General features: G+C 37.5%; 1 protein-coding gene across 1 annotated transcript in view; it reads left to right on the top strand.

Annotated features, from left to right (window-relative positions):
* HS2ST1 (heparan sulfate 2-O-sulfotransferase 1) overlaps positions 1-22,655 on the top strand; it is a 77,550-nt gene that overhangs the window by 42,606 nt on the left and 12,289 nt on the right. The window contains exons 2-3 of the mRNA XM_053985099.1: positions 13,919-14,157; positions 20,298-20,383. Coding sequence (XP_053841074.1) covers positions 13,919-14,157; positions 20,298-20,383 — 325 coding nt within the window. The remainder of the gene's footprint in view (positions 1-13,918; positions 14,158-20,297; positions 20,384-22,655) is intronic.

Raw genomic sequence — 22,655 nt, 5'->3', positions numbered from 1 at the left:
AATTCTGGTGCTCTTCCCCAAGGGTAAGTTTGAGATAGCTGTGAGCTGCCAGGTTTACTTTGTGTAGACTATTCCCAGCTCTCAGTAAATAAAAACACAGACTTTTTGAACTTTAATGCAACTATATGTGAATTTACATGTGAATAAGAAATTCTGGATTAAGTGTTGGCTCTTTAGTGGAGTGTGGAATAGCACAACATACTCTGATAGCCAACTTAAACATTGTTTTTTCTTTCCAATTAGTTTCTTTCTTCCCCATGTTTACCACAGTTTGACCTCATGGATTCACTATGTGAAATGGGGAATTAAGTGTGTTGTCTTGGTTGTGCCTGAATTCCTAACTGTTGTTAGCCTAGAGTAATTAATAGTAAGGCCATCCAATATTCAAATCCTTTTGGAGGTCATCGGTGATCCTGAAGGTTGGTTTGTCTCTAACAGTATTGAAACAGAAAGAAGACTGTATGTTCCTTTGCTTGTATTGTGTTTGTGCAGAAAGAAAATGAAATTAAAGAAGCTGAATGTGTAGGAGAATAATACTACAAACTTTAATTGCTAAATCCATGAAGAAAATAGCAAACTCAGTCTATATGCAGACTAAAAATTCACGCTACTATTGACTTACATGCAGAAGGAAACATTCATATAGTACTTAATGTGTTCTGATGTTTTATGAAATAATATTTTGGAGATTTTTTTAGTTTCCAGGTAGCTGAAGTTATCAATTTTATTAGTTGTGAAATACAGCTCCCATGACCCAAATGACAGCTGTACCTTATCTCCCATACTCCCCATTCCTCTTGGATGGCATGTTCAGCTACTGATCATCTCTGTATTGTGTTTTAATAGCATTAATATTTACTTTTCTTTTTAAGTCCTGGCAGTGAAGCAGAAGGTTCTAATTAAATGTAATACAAGACAATACTGTATTTCAAAATAATCATATTGATTACAACAGCTGATATTACTTTGTCCTTAAATGAAGGGAGCAGTTTATTTTCATAGTAGTTTGGTGTTACATACCTTAATCTTTGCGACTTGAGTTTCTTTCATATCTGAATGTTTGCTATTCTAGCCAAGACAGTTCATTATAGCTTATCATGGGAAAATTTAATACATTGGCCTGTGATACAATAATCAGTTCTGACAAACCTGTGAAGCTCTGTAATGTTTCAATGGCTTCTACTGTAAGAATTCAAACCTGAGAAGTCTTAATTTTTAACTGTAACTGAAATGTGTGTGTGTTCTTTCATGGATAGTTTATTGTTTTTGATCCTCTATTGTGTGCCTAAGAATAAAAACGTAGGCATAAATAAGATTATCTGGTATGTAAGGAACATGAAAGATACCGATTAAAATAGGTTGCTGTTTCATAGGCATTACACGGATGCCTCTGGTTTTTTTTCAGTGATTTGATGTTGGCTAATGGAAAGTGTTAAGCATATTTCCTTCTTTTCTTTTTATATAAGTTTCTGACAGGAAATCTGTAGCTAAATATCAGTTTATGATTTCCATCTGTTCATGTATAATAGTGTCTTATAATGCAGTCCAGATTGCTGCCCAATGGAAATGTCCTATAGCAGGAGATAGGTTTTCAAGTGATTGTTGTACATACTAATTATTTTCGTAAATTAGTACTTCATATAATTTTGAAGGCACAAAACTCATTTTAAAGACTGCTCTCTTGATGCAAAAATTTCCACTAATTAGCAAAGATAGTGCCTCATCTTTCTAGTGACAGTATTTTTTAAAAGAAAGGTTTGCATAGTTGTATTACTATGCTAAAATAAGAAAATAAAATACATCCTTAGATTCAGGCAGGCAACAGAAACAGGAAAATTGCTGAAATGCTTTTTAGTTGCAAACCTCTTTGATCTCTGCAGTGTGTTTCTCAGCTAGTGACAGCTTGATTAGGGAGCATTTATTGCAACAGATATAATTTTAATTCTGAGAACTCAGGTGATTTAGACTAATTAATAAAACGGTTAAAATTCTAGCTTTTGAAAGATGTGTGTCAGCATATGTTTTACAGTGAAGATTTTTACCCTTCCCAGCTGGGAGGAAGGACTTCATAATGGGAACCACATGTTCCTGTATGGTGAGGAAACGAGAGCAAATAAAAAAACCTTACCTGTGTTACTCATGCTCTTCATCACATCAGTCTTGATTTTTGCACAACTGACTGTAAATCATTGCGGGGAAGTTGGACTAGATAACCTTTCAAGGCCCCTTCCAACCCAAACTGTTCTGTGATAAATTGTAAATTATTGTTGCTTTTCTTTATAAACTTTGCAATCAAGTTATCTTAAAGTACCTGTACTGCCTGAGAATTTCCTACTTTCACAAGTAATGATAACCTGAATAATAAAATTAACATGACAAATCATTTTAATATTTATTAGTTTAGGACTATTTTAAGGACAGCTGTATTGTGTGTTAAATGAGCCAGGATGCTGCCTGTGACTTCCAAATTGTGCTGAAAGTTCCTCCGAGAGGCAGAATGCTGCTCAGCCTAGTGAGGTTTAGCTTTGTAATAGCCTAAGTAATTATTATCAAGAGTTCTCACTTCATGAAAAGAATGTGTTTCATATCCATGGTGAATTTCCTTTCACCAAGACAGTTTGCTGCAGTTGTTTCAGTGCCATAATGTGAATTTCTATGGGTTTTTGCAGCTCAGTTGCTACCAATTCAGAGCTGTTTTCAATGGGTAAGCTGATTTCCTATGGTTTGCCTCCCGTGGCTGTGTGCTTTGCACAGCGTGGCCCTTCACAGAGGAGCTGGGGGTATTCCATCTCAGCTTCAGAAGCTGGAACTAGTCACATTTGTAGTCCTGAGGGAGCGGGTCTCTTACCATTTTGGAAAATGAAAGCCATTGGATTCAGCTGCTTTTTTGATGAATATACTGGATGAGTTTCTGTCTGGGCTGAAAGCCGGGATCGTTCTCCAATGCTTCTATCCACAGCAGATGTGCAGCCGGCCAGTGCGACTCCCGCGGCTCTGCTGGGCCGGACAGCGCCGTCGGCTCTGTCCCTTCGCGCGGTGCCGTCCCAGCGCAGCGCGGCAGCCTCCCGCCGGCGGCGCGGGGTTGTGCCCTGCTCTCATGCCCCGTCAGCTTTCCTCCTCGGGGAGCAGCAGCGAGAAACTCCTTCGCTTCAAAGGTGCCGAGAGGCATGATTTACAAACAAAACCTCACAATACCTAAACCAACTCTTTTCCCCCCCTCTGAACAGCTGGAAGGCGCAAAAGCAGAACAGAGCTGTGGCAGCTCTGTGCTTTTTCGTTCAACAGGAAATGGATTTTGAAATAAAACTTACTCTATAAGTAAGTAATTGTAAATACAGCTTTTAGAAGTCAATATATTACTGAAATTGTACTTCAGAGAAAAACAGGTTAAAATAGTTCATGGGGCATACAAAATTACTGAAGTTCCAGGTACTTCTTAAGTGCCACATATAAAGTCAAGTGAAATTTCTACTACCTGTTGTAGTTGCAGTCTTGTGACTACAAGAGAGGGGCCTTTTCCGTAGCCTCTGGAATAAATGGCTCCTACTTTAACCAAATTAGCATTGGGATAATATGTTCACATTTGGGAACACAGAGGGGAGGCCACTTGGACAGAATAAACTCTTTTAAATTTTACGTTGTTTTGCTGAAAAAATCACTGTACATACGTACAGCGGTTCACCCTGTATCTTGATTAAGAGTTCTCAGTTGGTCATAGGCTAGTAGTGTACAGGGATGTGAAGTCCTGATCTACAAGAAATTAGATTGAGAATTTCGCTTTGATGAAAAGTGACCCATTTTCTCATTGACAGTGTGATGTATGAAACGTAGTGAGAATTTTTACCCTGAGTCAATTTTAACCCTGCATATTGATGTCAGCCCAAGATATCCTTGCCTTCCAAAGAAGAAGATAAGTGGGTATGAACTAGGTGTCAGAAGAGGTGTGAAAATATTTTAAGGTGGCTGTTTGGAAACTAAGAGAAGTTACTTTAATCTAGGAACGTAGAAGTAATAAGACTTCAGAAATTATTTTAATATGCGCAAGGGAGGGTAGTGTTTACAACTTACATACAGCCATAGTGTTTCTGCCTTTTTAGTGATAAACTGTGAATTGGAACAGAAGATAGAATGATGAAATAGATATGGAACAGTAACTGAGGAGTTGAAGGATGAGGGTATGCACGTTTTCAGTGTTCACTCATCACAGAGCTTCCTTTGCACCACGTCATACTGTAGAGGACTATTGCCTCTTGACTTTCCCTCTGTCTTTTCTGCCCAAACTTGTGTATGAATTGTTCCTACCATAATATGATGTCTTCTGAGCACTGTTGTCACATGGGTAGTTCCCTCTTTAACCACTGCAATTAAATTTGCTGAGTATCATGAGTCAAAGTTCAAATTATTTTATTTCCATTTATTTATTTTTAAAATTTATTTTATTCCTTATGTAACAACGTTGCCAGAGAGTCTGTATCATGACAAAGAAGTCCTTTTCAAGTTTCCCTGTGCTCGCTTAGTCTGAAGAGCAACTTCACTATTTAACGTGTATCTGGAAGGTGATGTGTCCTCAGAATTCACCAGTGGTATTTTTTGCTTTGCAGTATCCCAGATAAATAATGCATTTCTTATGAAAAACTGTAGCAATCAGTATATCCTCCCACAGAGGTTTATAGTAGTGCTTTTGTAGCCCCTCCCCCTAGTAATGGCTTGGATTAAAATATCTTTCTGATTTAAAATTCTAAAGTTGTAACTTCCATTTCATATAGCAGAAGGGAAGACTTGTGTGTTTTTTCATACATGCTTTATTAGAATTACCAGCAAATATTAATATACATATACATCCTTACATGGTTGCAGCTTGTTAACACAGAAATGGACTTTAGAACCTTACTATTCATATATGCAAAAATAGTAATTGAGGCTTATGGAATTTGAGGATGGAGACTTAATGCAACAACAAGGGAAATTTAAATAGTATATACAGAAATCATCGATGGTCACTGGAGACTTAAACCAAAAGCACCTCAGGAAAATTTGAGTTCATGAATGGAGTTGTGAAGAATAGAAAGGAAATGTTTTAGATTAATTCAGTAGTTTTCATACTGGCATAGAAAGGAAGTGTTATGGCTGTACAGCTTCTCTGGGGAAAGCTGAGTTCAGACCAATACCTGCACCTCTGGTGGGGACACAGACTTCTCAGTGTCACAGTGCCTTTGGGAGCTTGGGCTGTGAAGTTTCCACAAACCTTTTCTTTAAAATCAAGTTTTATCATTTTACCTGTGCTGACTGTGTAATATTTATTTAAAATCAAGTTAAAATATCATCAGTGCATTGGTATTGACAGTTCAAAACACTTCTGCTCTCAATGGCAGCAAAAGGATTATTGCCTTATAGAGCTCTGCAGGTTTCAGCCTTATTAGAAATGGGTTAATGCTAGATTTTAGCCTATTGACTATTGTTGGAAGCAGATTACTTTGTATAAAATAAAATCTGACTACTGAAAGTCTTTTTGTCTGCAAAGGATAATCTGACCAGACATGTGGGTGTTCCTAGTGTTTGGTTGTAACTCAAGTGGTTTGGTTTTTTCTTAAGACCAGTCAACTCCTTGTATCCTGTGGAATTCTGACGGCTAACAAAGCAGTATCTAAAGCTAAATCAACTTTCATGTCATAAAATGAGTATTTTAATGAATTTGAAATACCAAAAGAGAATCCTGATTCCTCTTTTTCTCTGGACTTACTGGGGGAATTCTTTTTGTCTTTTATTTCAGTGGCATTGCCTTACCCAGCATAACATTTGACAGTTCTGACTTTTACTAAGTTCACTGATGGTATGTCTTCTGATAATGAATAATTGTGCTGTATTGTGGTTAGGAAGCATTGGTAGAGATTGATGAATACAAATTTATTGTATCCCTCACTACTGTGGGACCAAAGTACTGAGCAGGGGGCTGGAATTGTTTTTAGCTTTTTGTAACAGCTACCTGAGATGCAGTTGAAGGAATTGTTTGCCCTTTTGTTCTGGACAAATTTTCATCAAATAGTCCTTTTTGTTCAAAAAAAGATCTGGGAGAAGATCAGAATATTTCTCATGCATGTGGGAAAAGAATTTCTTTTAATTAAAAAGCTTAATCCAATCTAAATCAGGATTAACACCAAGAGGCTTGCAATGAGCCAGCTGGCTCTCCTGCCAGAGGGAAGTTTTTTGTACAAAACCACCTTACTGTACACATCACTAGCCTGGACTGTTTCTGTTTTTACCAAGCACAAGGAGCTCTGTATTACACTGACATGAAATGAGGTCAAGCTCTTGCTTGTATAATTTTGATTTTGTTAATCAATGTCTGCTGCAAAGAGATTTATAGTTGTGATGTTGATATGCAAGTATTTGAAATATGATTGCCACTGTTTCTTAGCATGGAGAAGATGATTCTGGAAGGTTTGCATTAGCTGATAGTTGTCAGAAATTTTCTATAATGCATGGTTTCAAACTCGTATTGAGGATTTCATGTGGGCTTCTCTCATGAAAGTCCAGCTGAGCTTCAGAGTACGGCCAGGGAGGGGTGTGTTGAGAGGACACTGTTTTGTTCTCTCTATGGGCTCCTTGAGTGCACAGGGCCTCTGCTCCTTTGAATCCTCTGAAAGTCAAAGGGGAAGGGCTCCCCTTCTTAAAGCAGGTGATTATTTTATTCATGAAGGAACCAGGTTGATACTGCCTGTATTTTTATTCCTAGTTCTGCCTGAGAATAGCTAGGACTTAAGTGTGAAGAGGGGAAGGATACAGCAAAAAAGGTTTTCCAGAGATAATTAAAACGTTTTAATTTTGTGTTTGTTGTAATTCTAGCATTTAATTAAAAATAGGGTGGCTTTTGTACTTTCATTTACTTAAAATGGCTTTGATGTTCCTGAAACGTGATTTTTAAATGGTCTGTATGTTGTTAGAGCTTATCTTTATTCATGCTTATCTTTTTGATCTTGCAGATTAGGTCTTTAGGCTGCAAACCTTAGACTGGAAAAAAAGGTAAAGCAGTATTTTTTATCTATGTTGATATTTTACCTACATGAAGTAGCAAATATCTTGATTAACAATTCACATTTTTGAGAGAAAAATAAAACTTACTTCTGATTTCTATACAAAGCAGCCAGGGTACAGAATTAAACTGAAGTTCTTAAATTAAGCTAAGACCAAGATAGATGGTTTCCATAAAGAAAACAAAATATAATCGAGAGCTTATCTAATCAGAATTTAAAAAATGTGATTAAAATTAATTCTGTTATGACTTATCAACCATGGGGCTCATGCAGCATGCAGGCTCATTTCTGGTTTTCTAAAACTTCTTTCAAAACTTCTGTTTTGCACAAACTCCTATAACAACATTAAGGTTAGAAATCATGTTTATCACTGTAAATGCTTAATCTATACATAGCCGGTGTCAATTCAGCAAATATCACGCTCTATCTGTTGGTGCTACACAGAGTTCTTGTAGGGTTATTCTTGGTACTCTGACTTCCTAAGATTCCTAGTAAAATGTTTATCTCTTCTACCTTAACCACGTCAGCTGCTGCTCTGATCAGAAGGCAGTGCTGTTTGCTGTCTTCCTTTTTTTGGCTGTTAGACCAGATGGCAATAGCTTGTTTTCCAGATTAGGTTAGTTTAGCCAAGATGTGTGAAGACAAGCAGGGGTATAAGTGCCGTATGTTGCAAATAACAGTATGTCTTAGCAATTAGTTTTATTAAACCTGATGCGACTTACTAGAATTATAAGTCCTTATTATATTGTCCTTACATATAGGCCTTTCAATTATCTTAACAGATAATTTAGTGATTATTTTTGCTTTTTTGCTAGTCAATACCCTTTTTAAAAAATAAATTATTATATGGCTGCAGAAAGCTCATGTAATAATATAAATTAAAAATATATATAGATAAGCACCAGTCTCCAGGCTGCCTTACTAAATAGTCAGACACTCTATATTGATCTTGCTTTTTTCACTATTTGAATTGGATTTTTCTTGAAGGAGTGACATGCATATTTGTATAGTGAAATGCTTGTGACAACTGTATGTGTACAGAAAACAGCTCCATTAACTTCTCTTGCTAACACTGGATACCTGCATTAAGGTATTAAGGCACTATAAATAACAGCAAACCCTACTGTTATATACTCAGCTGATGTTTATTGTTTAGAGAACAAATCCCTGGTTTGCAACTTACTCTTTGCTCTTGTCATAGTCACAGTGCTTCGTAACAGTTTACTGACAGTTTTGGCGTTCTGAAAAGTCACAAACCTTTTCCTTGGGTGATTACATCCTTTACAGCTCTCTGTTTACTTGTCCCAAGGAAACAAGAAATTGCAAGTGACTGGGAGATGAATGGTGATTGTTGTGTTTGTTCTCATGCTAATTCTTCAACTTGAAGTCAAGCTTGGGTCAAGCAAAACAGTTAAATCTGAAGTTGGAAAGCTTATGGACATATGCTTATTTTTAAATATACTACATCATGGTACCTAAACATTTTGCTTCTGTAGATTTTTACCTAACTTGATAGTTAGCATTATGTGCAGTATGCAGGAGTCATGGCAGTGATGCTGTAGTTAGAGTTGAAGACATGTTTTAACTATGCACCTTCTGGGTTTTTTTTTTTTATCTAAAATGCAAATAAATAAAATACCTTAAGAGTTTTAAGATGTTTTTATTAGGAAAGTTGTTCTGAACTACACAAATAAATATCTAAGAAAAGAAGAAAGCAAAAGGTCCAAGTTACTCTCTAAACCTGAGTAAGTTATAGCTACTGCATAAGGCAGTAGCAGTGCTTTGCACAAGTGTCATTCCCTGAGTGGTATCATTGTTGACCAGCATTTCTGGAGTTGTGAAGTGATTGGTGGTAGTGGGAGTGAGGGGCTGGGAATGCAATAAGACCATCTACCCTCTGTCTAAGGGCAGTGGGCTGCTGCTTGGGTACCAGTGTTCTTGCTGCATGACTGAAAAAAATTAAGTGAAATTGCAGTTTTGTTTCTTAGAAATCTCTTTTATTATTTTTTGCCCCCAAATACATGTTGGTCTTTAATTCATGAAGTTTCTAGAGAGCCCATGGTGGTTCTGCTCTTAGTAGGACTTAAAACTAGAGCAGAATAGAGTTGTTATTTATAAAGGTCTTTGAAAAAGTTGGTATGTTAATACTGATGCCTTGCACAAATTTAAACTTCAGGCACTTTTTGTTAATTCAATTGATATTTTTCATTCAGGTGTAATTGGGTATAGTGACACAAGTCCTCCATGGCCATAAATTGTCATAGTACCATTGATTCTTTCTCTTCTTCTCTCCATCCCTGAAGTATTGATATCTACATACAGCTGCACTCTGGTTTGTAAGTCGTGTGCTGCTAAGCAACTCCCAGAGGAGACCACATTTCAGTGATGGATGAAGGCTGTGTGTATGGTGGGTGTTGAAAATGATTCAGAACATCAACTTTGCTACAGATTTATGATTCGGTTTTAAGCTGTTGTTCAGTTTTCATTCTTCATCAGAGGAGAATGGAGTCCATAGTGAGTAGGTTTGCAGTCCTGCTCAGATTCAGTATTTAGGCCAATCATGCATTTAATGAAGCTTTTGGGCAGGGAGACAGCTTGAGAGCTGCTCCATGCCTCAGGCTACCAGCTGCCTGCCTGATTGGCCTGGGAGCACAGTGGAAAGAAAGCTGAGACACCAAGTCAGCTGGCTTTCATGTTGCTCCCAACTGGAAGAAGTCTGCTTATTGGTTTAATGTGGTGTCCAGTAGTGTAAATATACAGCAGCAGTTCGCTCAGGGGCGGTGCTATCAAGGCTAGCTGGCCAGTTCCTTCACTTCATCCAGTGTGACTGAACTTTGAATCCATGTCTTTTTCTTCTGTTGGGCAACACTTGAAGGCTGCTGAGCCAGAATTTATTTTAAGATTGAGACTTTCCTCATCTGAGTGGGATCTATCACAATGAAGCATGGCAGGCACATAAGACACATTGAAGAGAGAGCCTGAATAATATCTGTAGATTCATACAGAAGGAAAATAGATGTAGAGGACAAAGAACATCATTTGGGAGAGTGGAGCCATATGCTCTGAATTATTCTTCCAGTTACTTGAACTTGATTTTGACAGCCAGCAAGGCTCTAAATGTGTCTTTCATCAAAAGTGGTAAGTGCTAAGTTAGAGGGTAAAGAAGAATTTCTGATTGTGATAGATTTCTTTGTTCAGAAATCCCAGGAGGGTCTTATGTTTCTGTGAAAAATGTGAGGGATTTGAAATGTTTGGTTGTGTTAATCTTTAAGTTGTTAGAATCCATGACATACTATTTTCTTTGGGAAGATTTTGTATGCAGTTATGCAGTTAACACTTGGATTTGAAGTAAATGCTAATAAGTTTGTTTTACCTAAGACATTTATCTGTTTGAATGTGCAAGGAATGTAGACTAATAACTACTTATGATCCCAGTCATTTGTTTCTATAATTATTTAAATAGTGTTCATTTGGGTGATTTGTTTCTGTAATTATGTAAATATGGTTCAGCTGGGTTTTCAAATATTTTTAGAAGTATGTATAGGTCCACTGCATTTTCACAGGTGATTTTATTAGTTGAGATCCTTGGCCTGTCCATTTCTCTCCAAATGTTTCTTGTTAGTAACTTTTGAGCTAGTTGAAAAACTGCTTTGACTTGAAAGGGCAGTGACCTTGAAGTGATGGCATAGGATGAAATGTTGCTATTAGTGCTTCTGGTGAAGGAGAAGACATAATTTGCCCATTATATGTTATTTTCGGGTAGCATGTGACTGGCAAACCAATTTGTTGCTAGCCATGATACTTTGTGGTTTACTGCTACAAGAGGATGGCTCAAGAAATGCATGTCATGCCAAGTGGCTGAGTTACAGAAATAGAATGAAGGCAGATTTAGAAGAACATGTAGACAAATAGGTGAGAAAACAAACTTGTTCTGCTGTTTACAAAGCAGCTACTTAAGCCAAGTAAGGATTTTCTGCAAGTAATTCATATGCTGGTAAATAATCAGTTCAGCAACTGTTATTACACTGATCATATTGATGCTGACTATGTGCAACTTGCAGTTGATGAAAGTTTGCTTGCAGGAGAGCTGCAGGTGACAGAACAGAATTTATCCCAAGGGTATAGCAATTATATTGTGTATTACAGGGAAATTCAACAAGCAATAATAAAAAAGTGTGAGACAGAAGATTTTATGCCTTAAAATTATCCTGTATTATAGTTTTATGAAAACCTGTCTTGTACTCAAAGGTATCACTTATTTAAATGCTGCTTATCTTTTAAAATGGGTGTAGTTATGTAATGTGAAATTTAGAGTGTATGATCTTAATCCTGTTTAAGCATTTGGCTCGTAATAATTTTGCGTGTTTTTCCTACAACACAAAGTTTAAATAGAATGCAGTGAAAACAATGAGACTGTTGGACATTTTGTCCACTGAATCTCTGAGAGGAAAGAAATCACCCATCCTGATTTTTAGAATTTTTAAGAATTGAATTCAGTGAAATCAGTCCAACCGTATGTAGACAGGTTCTTGTAATCAAAGTTATATTTGCAGGGCTGTCATCTAAGGAGATTTTTTGGTAAACACGATATATTTAGTAAATACAACTCCCTATCTTCCACATGTAAAATGTCTTTAAAACATTGCATTTTGTACCATATTTCTAAAAACATATAAGTAGCTTTCATTTTGCAGCCATTACAGGGCTTTTACTTACAAGATTATTTAAATGTTATAGAAGAACAAATGAAGTAGTTAATCAAATGCCCATTAATTCGCTAACTTCTGATTAAACAGATATCCCAAAGACTATTTTCAGTTGCATCTTACCATTATTGGATCTCTTCCTCTCTCCAAATAATAAATTAACTAACCTTATAAATAAAAATTGATATGCATAATTTTAAGAGTTAAACTGACTTTTCAGTAAGTAGCAGAAGAGCTTCCTAACTTCAAAGGAAAAACTGCCAGCTGTTTGTGATTGGGAAAAAATGTGCACTTTTACAAAATTTGCAATATTCATTACTCTATTACTCAGTAATGACTAGAGCAGAATGAAATAGGCCCTCAAGATGGCTGACCAGGTTAGATATCAACCAGGTTAGATAGTGCTTCCTCTTGCACTTCAGCAGTTTATATCCTTCACTTCATTTCAGATTTTGTTTTTTAACTATTTTAGTTATTTCAAAACGGTGATTTCAGTGCTTCATCTTAAAGATCAGTTTTTGTTTTAGTTTGAAATGTAAAGCCTCCTTTTTTTCATAATAGGACTGTCTGTATACATCAGGCTTGTGAAGGTTCTGCTCCTTACCCGAGTTCTTGCTTTCTCCCTTGCAATGGGAAGCTGAAGGTGGTTGGATGCAATAGCCTTTCTGCTAATTGCATCCAATCATGCAGCTTTTATATCTTATGTATGGTCTTTAAAGTGCCCTTATCACGCTAATTCTTGAATCATCAAGGTTTAAAATACCTCATTAGAGAATGCTTCTCATCAATCCTCTTGCAAATCATATCTCTTTCTCACAAATGTCTCTCTTCCACGTAAGCGTCATCAGCCCTGGGGTTCTGTGCAGCTATGATTAAATCTAGCTTATATCTTCTACTCTGGTGTAGAAAATAACAATCAAATTTGTTTCATTTCAGCCTCTCTAGGTGGTATTCACTATCCATGTAGCCTTGGGCAGCCACATGGTTAACTGTGTTCCCTACCAAATGCTTCTTCTAATCTATTACCTGGCAGGAAGGGGAGTTGCCAGCCCCATTCTTCTGTAGCCATCTTCAGAGAGACGAAACCTGAGTCTCTTGCCTCATCTCTTTCCAAAATAGGACGTTTGCCAGCATTGATGGGAGAGGTAGCAAATGAGAAAGGAAGGAGCAAAAAACTGTAACTGATGTAGTGGGGAGCAACAGATGTCATGTGGAAAATTGAGATACACTCAATAAGCATTTCCTACAAACATTTTCCTACTGATGTAACTTAGTTATGGGGTGTGAGATGTGAGCATATGATAGAGTGAGTGAGTTTAAGCTTTTAAGCATTTCAGGCAGATGGAAGTTTGTGGTTTAAGACAATTTACGTGGAATTACAGGGTAGGCTATTCACAGCTTGATGATTCTGCTTTAGAAGTGATTTTATGTTATAATTAAAGAGATTTGGTGAAAGAGAATAGAAGAAGCTGGGCTAAAGAATCAAGGGAAGTAAAGGTCAAGAGTGCTGCTGCTGTTAAAAGTGTGTCATCCATAAAGAGCTGTACCCTGTAAAAGAACACAGTACCGAGAATTACAGGTTACTCTTGTGATACCAACTTCAGCTTACACTGTTGATAAATGCAGATTTCTTTGAATACATTATTGATACATTTCAATACATGATTGCATTAGAAAAAAAAAAAGTGCTTTGACATCTGTATTACAAATTGTACTAAAGTACATACTTATCTGGAACAAAAAAACATGAGTCTGTTACCTGTTTTGTAAGCACTCCTTGCTTCTATTCTTGTCAAAATTAATAGAATCTTCTTCCATTATAATTTTTAACTAGGGGTATTATAGAAATCATGTGGGATATTTCAGGGATGTCACCATTTTCATAGTGCATTATCGACTTTCCTTTAGAGATGATGACTCTAAAGCCAATGACATCAGTGTGAGTCACAGAGTATGGTCTGTGTTCCTTAAGCATATTGTTTTCTAGGCTTTGTGTTCTGTGTTGGACTGTCTTCATTTTTATTGATGAAGTTTTGTTCAGATATGTCAGAAATACATAGTACAGCTAGTGTTTCCTTTATTGCTCAAGAGTTACTGCTTTTCACCAGATTGTGTTCTAAGGTTTGAACTTCAGAACTGTTGAGACTTGCATTGAAATTTTATGTTTTTCTTCCTTAACAGAAAGGGCTATTGCAAGGCATGAAGTCAGAGAAATAGAGCAACGTCATACAGTTGATGGTCCCCGACAAGATGTGACACTGGATGAAGAAGATGATGTGGTGATTATTTACAACAGAGTACCCAAGACTGCCAGCACATCCTTCACAAATATTGCCTATGATCTCTGTGCAAAGAACAAATACCATGTTCTACATATCAATACAACCAAAAATAACCCTGTTATGTCTCTGCAAGACCAGGTAAGCTGCTGAATTTGGGATGCCTTTATGAAACTAGGGAAGAGCACAGGAAAAAAAGTTTGCTGTTGTAAACTTTGGTGATCTGATGTATTTAACTTCTTCATCACATATTCCAATATAAATGAAATACAATGTTTTCATATTTTTTTTTGTAGAGAATTAATATTATTTCTTAATAGCTTGAGGTTTTTGTGTGGCTACTGGAGGTGGTGTCTGTTTATTGGACAAAAACAAAGCTAAAAAGGGGCATGACTGGGGTAGAAATGACCTTTGATTTTAGAACTGTTTTGGCTGTGTAATACAACTTGCCTGCCATCTCCATCTGCAGTGAATGCAGTCTTGGGCAATTTGCTCTCTGAGTAGTGCAGGCACTGTGCCATGCTGTCAGAGCTAGACTTGTGTCTTTGGTACTGGGGCTGGTCAGGTCTCACAGGTGATAAAAAACATACAGAAAAGTGCTTGTCAATAGCTTGCTCTGCAAAGGACAAGTCATTTTGCATCCATTAAAAGTTCTCACTAAAATCACTGTAGTACCAGACTAGAAATGATCATGGCTGCTGTATTTTAAAAAGATGATGAGGGTTCAGTGCAGTGTTTTTTATTAGGCTGGGGTGAGGAAGTAGGTTTATTGGTTTATTTTCATTAATATTTCCTTGGCTGTCATGAATGCACTTGCAGAGAATCCAGGTTAGATATCTGAAACATCACTGTCATCATCCCTGCCTGTAAAATAAATGTTTCTGAGCTCTCTACTGCCGGTTGGATGCTGATCACTTAAGTTGATATGCAGCAGAGGCAGGAGCTGCTCTGCATTGCAGCATGTCAGCACTGAGCCTTCCAGCTCCTCCAAGTGCATGTCTGCGGGCTGAAGCAGCTCAGCACAGCTGGACTGGGGCAGGGGAAGCAGATGCTAAAGGCCCTTCATTTCCAATTCTGTGTGTAGAAGAAAGGTTGAGGTAGGGATCTCTGTGCAGAAGAAATAAAGGACTTGGGTGATAGTGGAATCTGTTTTGTGATAGTCAACTTATGTTACTGTGGAGTATTTCCTCCTGTAAAATTGTTTCCTCTATATCAAGGTGGCACTGTCATACATGATTACTCTGATTATAAAGTCTGGTAGTCATCACTATAGTCCTGTCCACTGCATAGAACAAGTACTAAAGACCTGTGCACTAAGAGCAGTGTGATTTCTCAAAAGATTTATTAAGCCTATTAATTATTAATTAAAAATCATACTCTAGTCAGGTATACCTAGTACTGCACTTCCCACCAAATTCTGTTTATGTCAAGGTGTCTCTTGAAATGGAGGTCTGTCCTAAAGGATAGGAGAGCTAGTCATTGAATAGGTATAAATTAAACACTGGCTACCTTAAATTTTTACTTATGTTTGAAGTTAATTCAAATAAAATTTGATCTTTGCTGGCTTAGTTTTATAAAATAGAAACTCTTCATCTTCCCTCTAATAATCTATTGAAAAATGAAAATCTGTCTGTGCTGAGCATGTACACAATACTGTCAGTCCTGTCTTCATTTGATACTATGCTCTTGTCCAAGGTGGTAAATGTAGTTTAATTAGACACTTGATACTGTTCTTTGGTGGCCATTTACTGGGAGATGCTGACAATGAAGAACTTCATATATTGCATAGCTGTTCAAAGATGCAGAAATAATTATTCATCTTCAATACATGGAGATAACACCTTGCCATTGTAAGTCATAGTGCATAATTCAAGAGATGCCAGGGGTGCTGAGTGGTAGCTGATGATGTTTACTCTGCGTGGGCTTGGATTAGCATGACAAATTCATATGCCACCTTCACCAGTATAGCTCATTTGGGTGCATTAGGTGTATATGTGCCAGTAGTAAAATACATAAACATATCACAGAGACAAAATTGTTCTCTTAGTGATACTCTCTGTTAAAGCAAATCTCCCTAAGGAAGGTGAAGATTGCTTTGCGCCTGGCAGAAATTTGTAAATTAGTGAGTGTTCTTTTGCGCAGTTTTTCTGCTGTACTTTTTCCAAACTACTGTAATTCTGTAACAGATTCTAAGTTCTCAGCCCATATGTGAAACCTTTACTTCTTGAATGCAGTATGAAAAAAATGATATTTAAAATCCATTCCAAATATAGTCTTTATCTGATTTGAGATAATCCGACTAGAGTTCCTAATACCCATTTTAGTTTCAGGTGCAACTTGTCCCAGCAGCCCTCCTTTCTTTTGCAGCATCTCTGACAGCAGGATCCTGGGAGCTGCCCCTCTTTCCCCAGGCTGGGCCTTTTATTTGCAGCAAGCTGAGTGCCATGTTGCTCATGTTGCATTTCTGACCTGTGTGCTTTTCTTAATTAAGTCAGAGTAGTCGATTGGTTGTGTTTTACTTGTTGCTTGCGTGTTTCAGCAGTGACGTTTTGTCCATACAAGAATGCCTGTGTTACAGCTATCAGGATGGCATACCAGCCACACAAACTTTATTGCTTTTGTTACATGGTGAAGTTGTCATTGAAAACACTTAAAATTAAATTACTGTTCTGCATTACAGCATGTATTCTTGATATATTATTTAAAAAGTGGGTGTGAGAACATTTTCTATACTGTTAGGAATGCTACAATTATCCAGTGTTTCAGTCCCTCAGCTTGCTGGTTTCTGTTTCTTGTGTTTTTTTCTCCTTCAGTTTCTCTCTCAATTTTTTCTCAAAAGAGCAGCATGAAAATATATTATCTTGCTTCCAAGTGCATTCTAAAACAGTTGGTCTCTCAGAGGACAGTACAGTCATAGTGGCTTTAGTGGTACTTATTTCCTCTGCTAGGGCAGGTTTCAGTGACTGTCAGACGTGGAACAAGTGAAAAGCCTGCAGCAACTCTGCTAGAAATGGAAGTACTATTGTGTGCTTGTGAACATTTAAGAATTTTTCTTTCGGAGTTAGATGGTCTACTGAGTACAAGTGCTGCACGTGTGCCAATTGTATTTTTCCTTCTGAGAAAGAACTTTTAGTGCAAGGCAGGTATCTGGCTGTACTGTGGCTGAACGGGTGAACTCAATCTTTTCACCGTCTCACAAAATTGATTCTCAACTGTCCTTGCCTTGCGCTTGCTTGTGGTTGTTCATGGCATGCAGCCAAAGGTGTGCTGCTTGCCTGTTTCCAGCATCCCGGACCCTCTGGTTCAGAGCTAGCTCAGACATGCTCATGCACACTCAGACACATTCTTTCACACTAGCACATACAAACTCTCTTGCACACTCAGACGCTCTCACACTGAGACACAAGCACAGCCACATGCACACACCATCAGATACACTTAGACACACAATCACACACACACTCTTGCACACATGTGCACACATGTGTGTGTGTGCATGTGGCTGCGAGTGTGACTGTGAGTGTGTTTGTGTGCATGAGTTGATGTGAGAGTGTGCAGTCAGACTCTAGAGAAGAGGCACTGATGGTTGCAGTTAATGGACAGAGATCAGAACTTACAGCATCACTTCAGTTTGCACACATGGCTTTTTCTCAGACCCGGTATGCTGGTTGGGTTTTTCCCTCTTTTGGCTCACTAGGACTTGTTTTAAATTCCTACTGTCCTAGAAACTGAATGTGTTTAACTTACCTTTCAGGACATCTTATGCTGCTGGAGTACGTTTGATCTGGCTTTTTAATTCAGTGAACCTCAGCTGATTTCCCATGTACTGAAGGCTGTGAAGCAACTTTGTAGCTGATTATATAAAAGCACTGTGAAACAACTTCACAGGAATTCCATTCACATCTCTCTGAACTTTTAAAGTCACCTCAAATTTTATTCAGTTGGGCTCAGATGGAGAAGTTTGCTCTGTTTCTTGAAAGCTACAGTATCTGCTAAGCCCTGAAAAGAAAAGTAAAACTGATCATATTTAACAGTATGAAGCAGTGAGCAATATTCATCTCTGACCTAAAATGTGTGAATCCAGACTCATTAGGCAGTCCGTGACCTGGAACAATTCTGGCTTTTGGAATGCTGCAAATTGTGGGAGAAAAAAAAAATATCATCTTGCCTGCAGGCTAGTTTTAGGTGTTAAAACTATAGTTCTCAGGGGCTCAGCATGTTGCAGGTCCATCTTAAGACAGATGTCAATGTCACAGGTGTGTTATAAAACCTTCCTAGCCTTCTCTTAGCTTGGCTGGTGTTAAGAGGCTAGACTATCCATCCTACGTTCATAAAAATTACTTCCATAGCAGACAATAACACTGTAAGACAAAGGCAATAAAGGATTTTTGTAACTGTTACTGAAACATCTAGAGTTTGATGCCAGATGGCTGGCATGGGGATCTAAAACAAAAAACTTGGGATTTTGTACATGACATTACCTTAAGTCTAGTCCAAGTCTATTAGAAACTGAAATCTAGATGATGTAAGATTTCAAAAAGCTCATTCATGGAAACATAAATGTACACTTTAATATGTGGGCTGCACTGCACAGCCTAAATAATATAGCTGGTTTACTTGCAGAGTTGTATCAACCAACCCATGACATTTTGGGGTTTTGGGTGAAGGAAGGAAAGGTGATTGATATTTTGTATTTAGGAAATATCTTTGCCAGGTAAAGAAGTATTTATAGCTGAGGCTCTCCTCTGAAAGTATCTTGTCATTAATCTTGGAAAGATAGAGTCAATGGAATTGTGGTTTATTTCAGTAGCTGTAAAGGTAAAGGTACTTCAACTGGATTCAAAGTCCCATATTATCAGTTTGTGCTATGGACAAAACCAGACAGCAAGCCAATGGAGTTTATGAAACGCCATTGTATAACGTTGTGCAGTGCTTTTCAGCTAGATTTGCCACCACTTTAATGTGCCATATATGCTTTAAATTTTGTAATGCCACAGACTGTGAAACTTGAACACTAAAAAAATTAATGTTGCCTGTTACTAAAAAGTAGTACAAATTTCTGTTATCTGAGAATCCAAGAGCCAGTGTTTAAAGAAATAAGGTTGCCAGCCTCTTAAATCATAGACCATGAGTTTTGCACAATTGAAGAAACAGTAGCAGCCCAGTCTCACCTCTTAAAATATTCAACTGGTAGGTTATAATAAGTAATAAATATGCTTCAGGACACTCTCAATACACTTGACCTTACAGAATGGTAGTTAGTGTGTTGTCTTGAGATCTCAGACTTTCCTTTTTTGTCTCTCTTGTCTCACCTTAGAATCTTTGTGGTTTTCTGTTTCTCTGTATAACAGAAAATATATTGCAGTTGTGCAGAGAACACTATCTTTTAATTTGCAGCCTCAGAAATGTCATATCTTTGTCAGACAGCTCAGGCAGTACAAATCTATCATCCTCTCTTTATTATCCAATTCACTAGTTCTGGAATAACTTTCAGTTACGTGCTTTGATGTTAAAATACTCTGTTCATCTAGTAAAGCCAAGCTCCATCAGGATTTGCATGTCCCACTTAATTTGATCATACTCTCTGGTTTGGGGCATGTGTCTTATTTTGTTCTGTGAAATGTAAAGCTATTCCTGTTTTTGTGAGGTTTGCCAAAATGTGCTCTATCAGCCCACATTGAAGGGGCTACTTCATGCTTTAGCATGAAACTTTCACTGAAATGTTAGGCTGAAGGTGACTATTCAAAATAGCAAACTATAGATCTGATTTACATTGCCTGCATTTATAACATTTCTGGATTCTTGTGCACTGCATTTTGGGATGGAGGAAGAAATTTACCCAGTAAAATAGGTCTAAGAACATGCTGCTGTAAATCTGGTACACTTTTACTTGAGGGACTGAATACAGATCAGACAATTCTATAAAATATGTACTTGCATTTCTACAGAAAGAATTCTGCATTCCTTTCCAATTACAAATAAAACGGACGGACAAAAATACAAATGTTTGTTTTGCTGATGTTTTTGTGATAGGTTTCCTTGGACTGTCCTTCTGATTGCTGTGTTCTGCTTTTGTTAGTTTCTGATCATTAAATTCTGATGACCTAAAATCAGTCATCTGTATGCTGCAGGAAAGTCTATTCTAGGGGGCCCAATTTTTTATAATACTCAACATAGACTTTTTAATCTAATGCATTATAAGATTAAAAGCCAGGAAACACCGTGTATGGGTGTAAATGTAATGAGCCGTACAGAAACACTTTTTGTGCCCACTTTCACAGGTGCGATTTGTGAAGAACGTGACTTCGTGGAAGGAGATGAAGCCGGGATTTTACCACGGCCATGTCTCGTACCTGGACTTCGCCAAGTACGTTCCGCGGCGGTACCTGCGGAGCGCCACGGGCTCCGGCCGGGCTGCCGGCGCCCTCTAGCGCTCGCAGCCCGGCAACTGCAGTTCGGGCAAAACCCGCGCCCTGGCGTTCCCAGGTGGCCAGAACTGGGGGGTGATCTTCACCGATTTCTCTTGTTTTCTTGCTTGATAAAATGGAGCAGAGGCTCATTTAAAAAAGAAACCGTTCATATACTGGGATTAGTGTTCTTTGTCTAAATTCCAAGCTTGTTTTGCTGAAAATCATGGCTTTTCTCTGAAACACTGTCAGTTCTGGTTTGGGTTGGCTTCCCATTTGGAGAAGTTTAATGTACCTGTTCTCAAAAATGCTTCATATAAAGAGTAACACCACCTGCCTCTTAAGTTACTTAATTCTTCTCTACCTTAGTATCCCTTTACGCTTTATCAAAATATGATAAGTTATCTTTTGAAGTAGTTTTCTGGTCTATAATAGTTTGATTTGCTAGAAAAAGCATTGAAATAATTATTGTGGAGTTAAATGCTGCTACTTCTAAAATTAAATTAAATAAAATATCTTAAAAATCGTCCCACTGACTTCAAAGGTTCAGGATCATATCTTTATTCCCACTTTCATATGTTTCTTTTCTTGTCTTATTTTTTGCTTCTGGATCTAAAGCTGTGATCCTCAGTAGCTCAGTCTTATGAAACTTCCCCTTGAACTGACAAGTCAGTTTTGCTTAAGATGCTTACTAGGCAGTGCTGCATCTTGCACTTGGAGCATGTAGAAAACTATTTAAAATTGAAAGTGGAATTTTCAGATCTCATTACATATGACTGCACAAATGATGGTAACCACTACTTTTACCTTTTGCTGATGGTCACTCAGTGTTTCTATGTTTCTGTGCATTAAAGTATTTATTTAAATTCTTTTTTTTGTATGTAATAATTCCTTTTGTTTACTCATTCCTTTTAATTACTCATTCTATCATGTACACTGATTTTTAATTTGGACTTTTTATTACAAAGAATGAGATGGGGAAGCGAGACCTGTGCAGATTCCCAATATAGTACATCATCAGAAAATGCTAAAAGCTACAGTAGTAGCTGAAAATGACCAGTGGCACCAAGTTTACAAAAAGTAACAGGCAAAAAAGTTACTGACAAATCAGTCAATCAAATAAAATATATCAAAATTCACTAGTTTCCTTTCTGCCTTTTTAAAATTAAAATGCTTCAACATTAATAAACACTTGAACTGAGCAACAGCTTTCTGGTGCAGAAATGCTGAATGTTATTTTATACATTAGTTCATAAAGCTGAGAACATTTTCAGATACTGGAACTCTTAAAACTAAAATATTTTAGATCTAGAAAGCATCGAAGCAATTTCACAGATTTCTTTCATCTGCATCTTCCCTCCGGGACTGTGTTATCCTTGTCTTTGTTGTTTGTTATCCTTTCACCTGAGTGATTTTTTTTTTCCCCACAACAGCTTGCTTTCTCATTCTTTGGGTTTTCATTATTAAAATAATATCTCGAATACGCTGGTTGTGCTTGGCAAGGCCCACACCTTTAAGGCTGTGAGGTATGTTCTTGTAATGAACATTCTTGTAGTTAAGACGTGTAAAATATTTCAGAAGAGTCAGTGCTTCCTTATACATGGACATCAGACTTAGGTCCTCTGTCAAATATCAGAAATACCTCTTAAAATATGCTGAAAATTAAAGTACTGGATTCCATCGATAACTCACAGTATTGAGGACAGGTTATTGTAATCCATCCATGTAGAAATTGTGCTAATAAAAGTTTAAATTTTTTCACTTTTCTTTTTGTCTTTAAAATTTCTTATCCACTTACTCTCTATTTTCTCTGGTAAATAGTTGGGAAAAAAAGTTCTTTGACAATGCAATTGCCAATTCATTATCATTATTAATAAAGTTACAGTAATAACTTATGTTACCAGTAGGTTTATGTTGCTGGAACTGAACCTAGTTCTTCAAGCTCATGTGCAAAAGCAGGCTATTGTACAATCCAGCACAGGCATTTCTCAGGACTTGGACATCTGCATTTAACCCACAGATATGTGCTGTTCATTGGTTCGGTCTGCTGCTGTATGGAAATGTTTGTTACAGCTTCCTCAGCATTTGCAGTAGCCTGTGCAAGGGAACAGTGCATGTCTCATGCACTTCAGTGGAGCTTAAAGAGGCTGAAGTTCAAAGCCTGGACTTTGCATCAGAATGGTTGAAGTGTTCACACCCTCTCTACTCTGCAGACTCTGGAAGTCAGAGCTG

This window comes from Vidua macroura, chromosome 9 (assembly GCF_024509145.1).
Source record: "Vidua macroura isolate BioBank_ID:100142 chromosome 9, ASM2450914v1, whole genome shotgun sequence".
Taxonomy (NCBI): Eukaryota; Metazoa; Chordata; class Aves; order Passeriformes; family Viduidae; genus Vidua; species Vidua macroura.
Note: the sequence above shows the minus strand (reverse complement) of the source record. Positions and strands in the feature narration are given on the sequence as shown.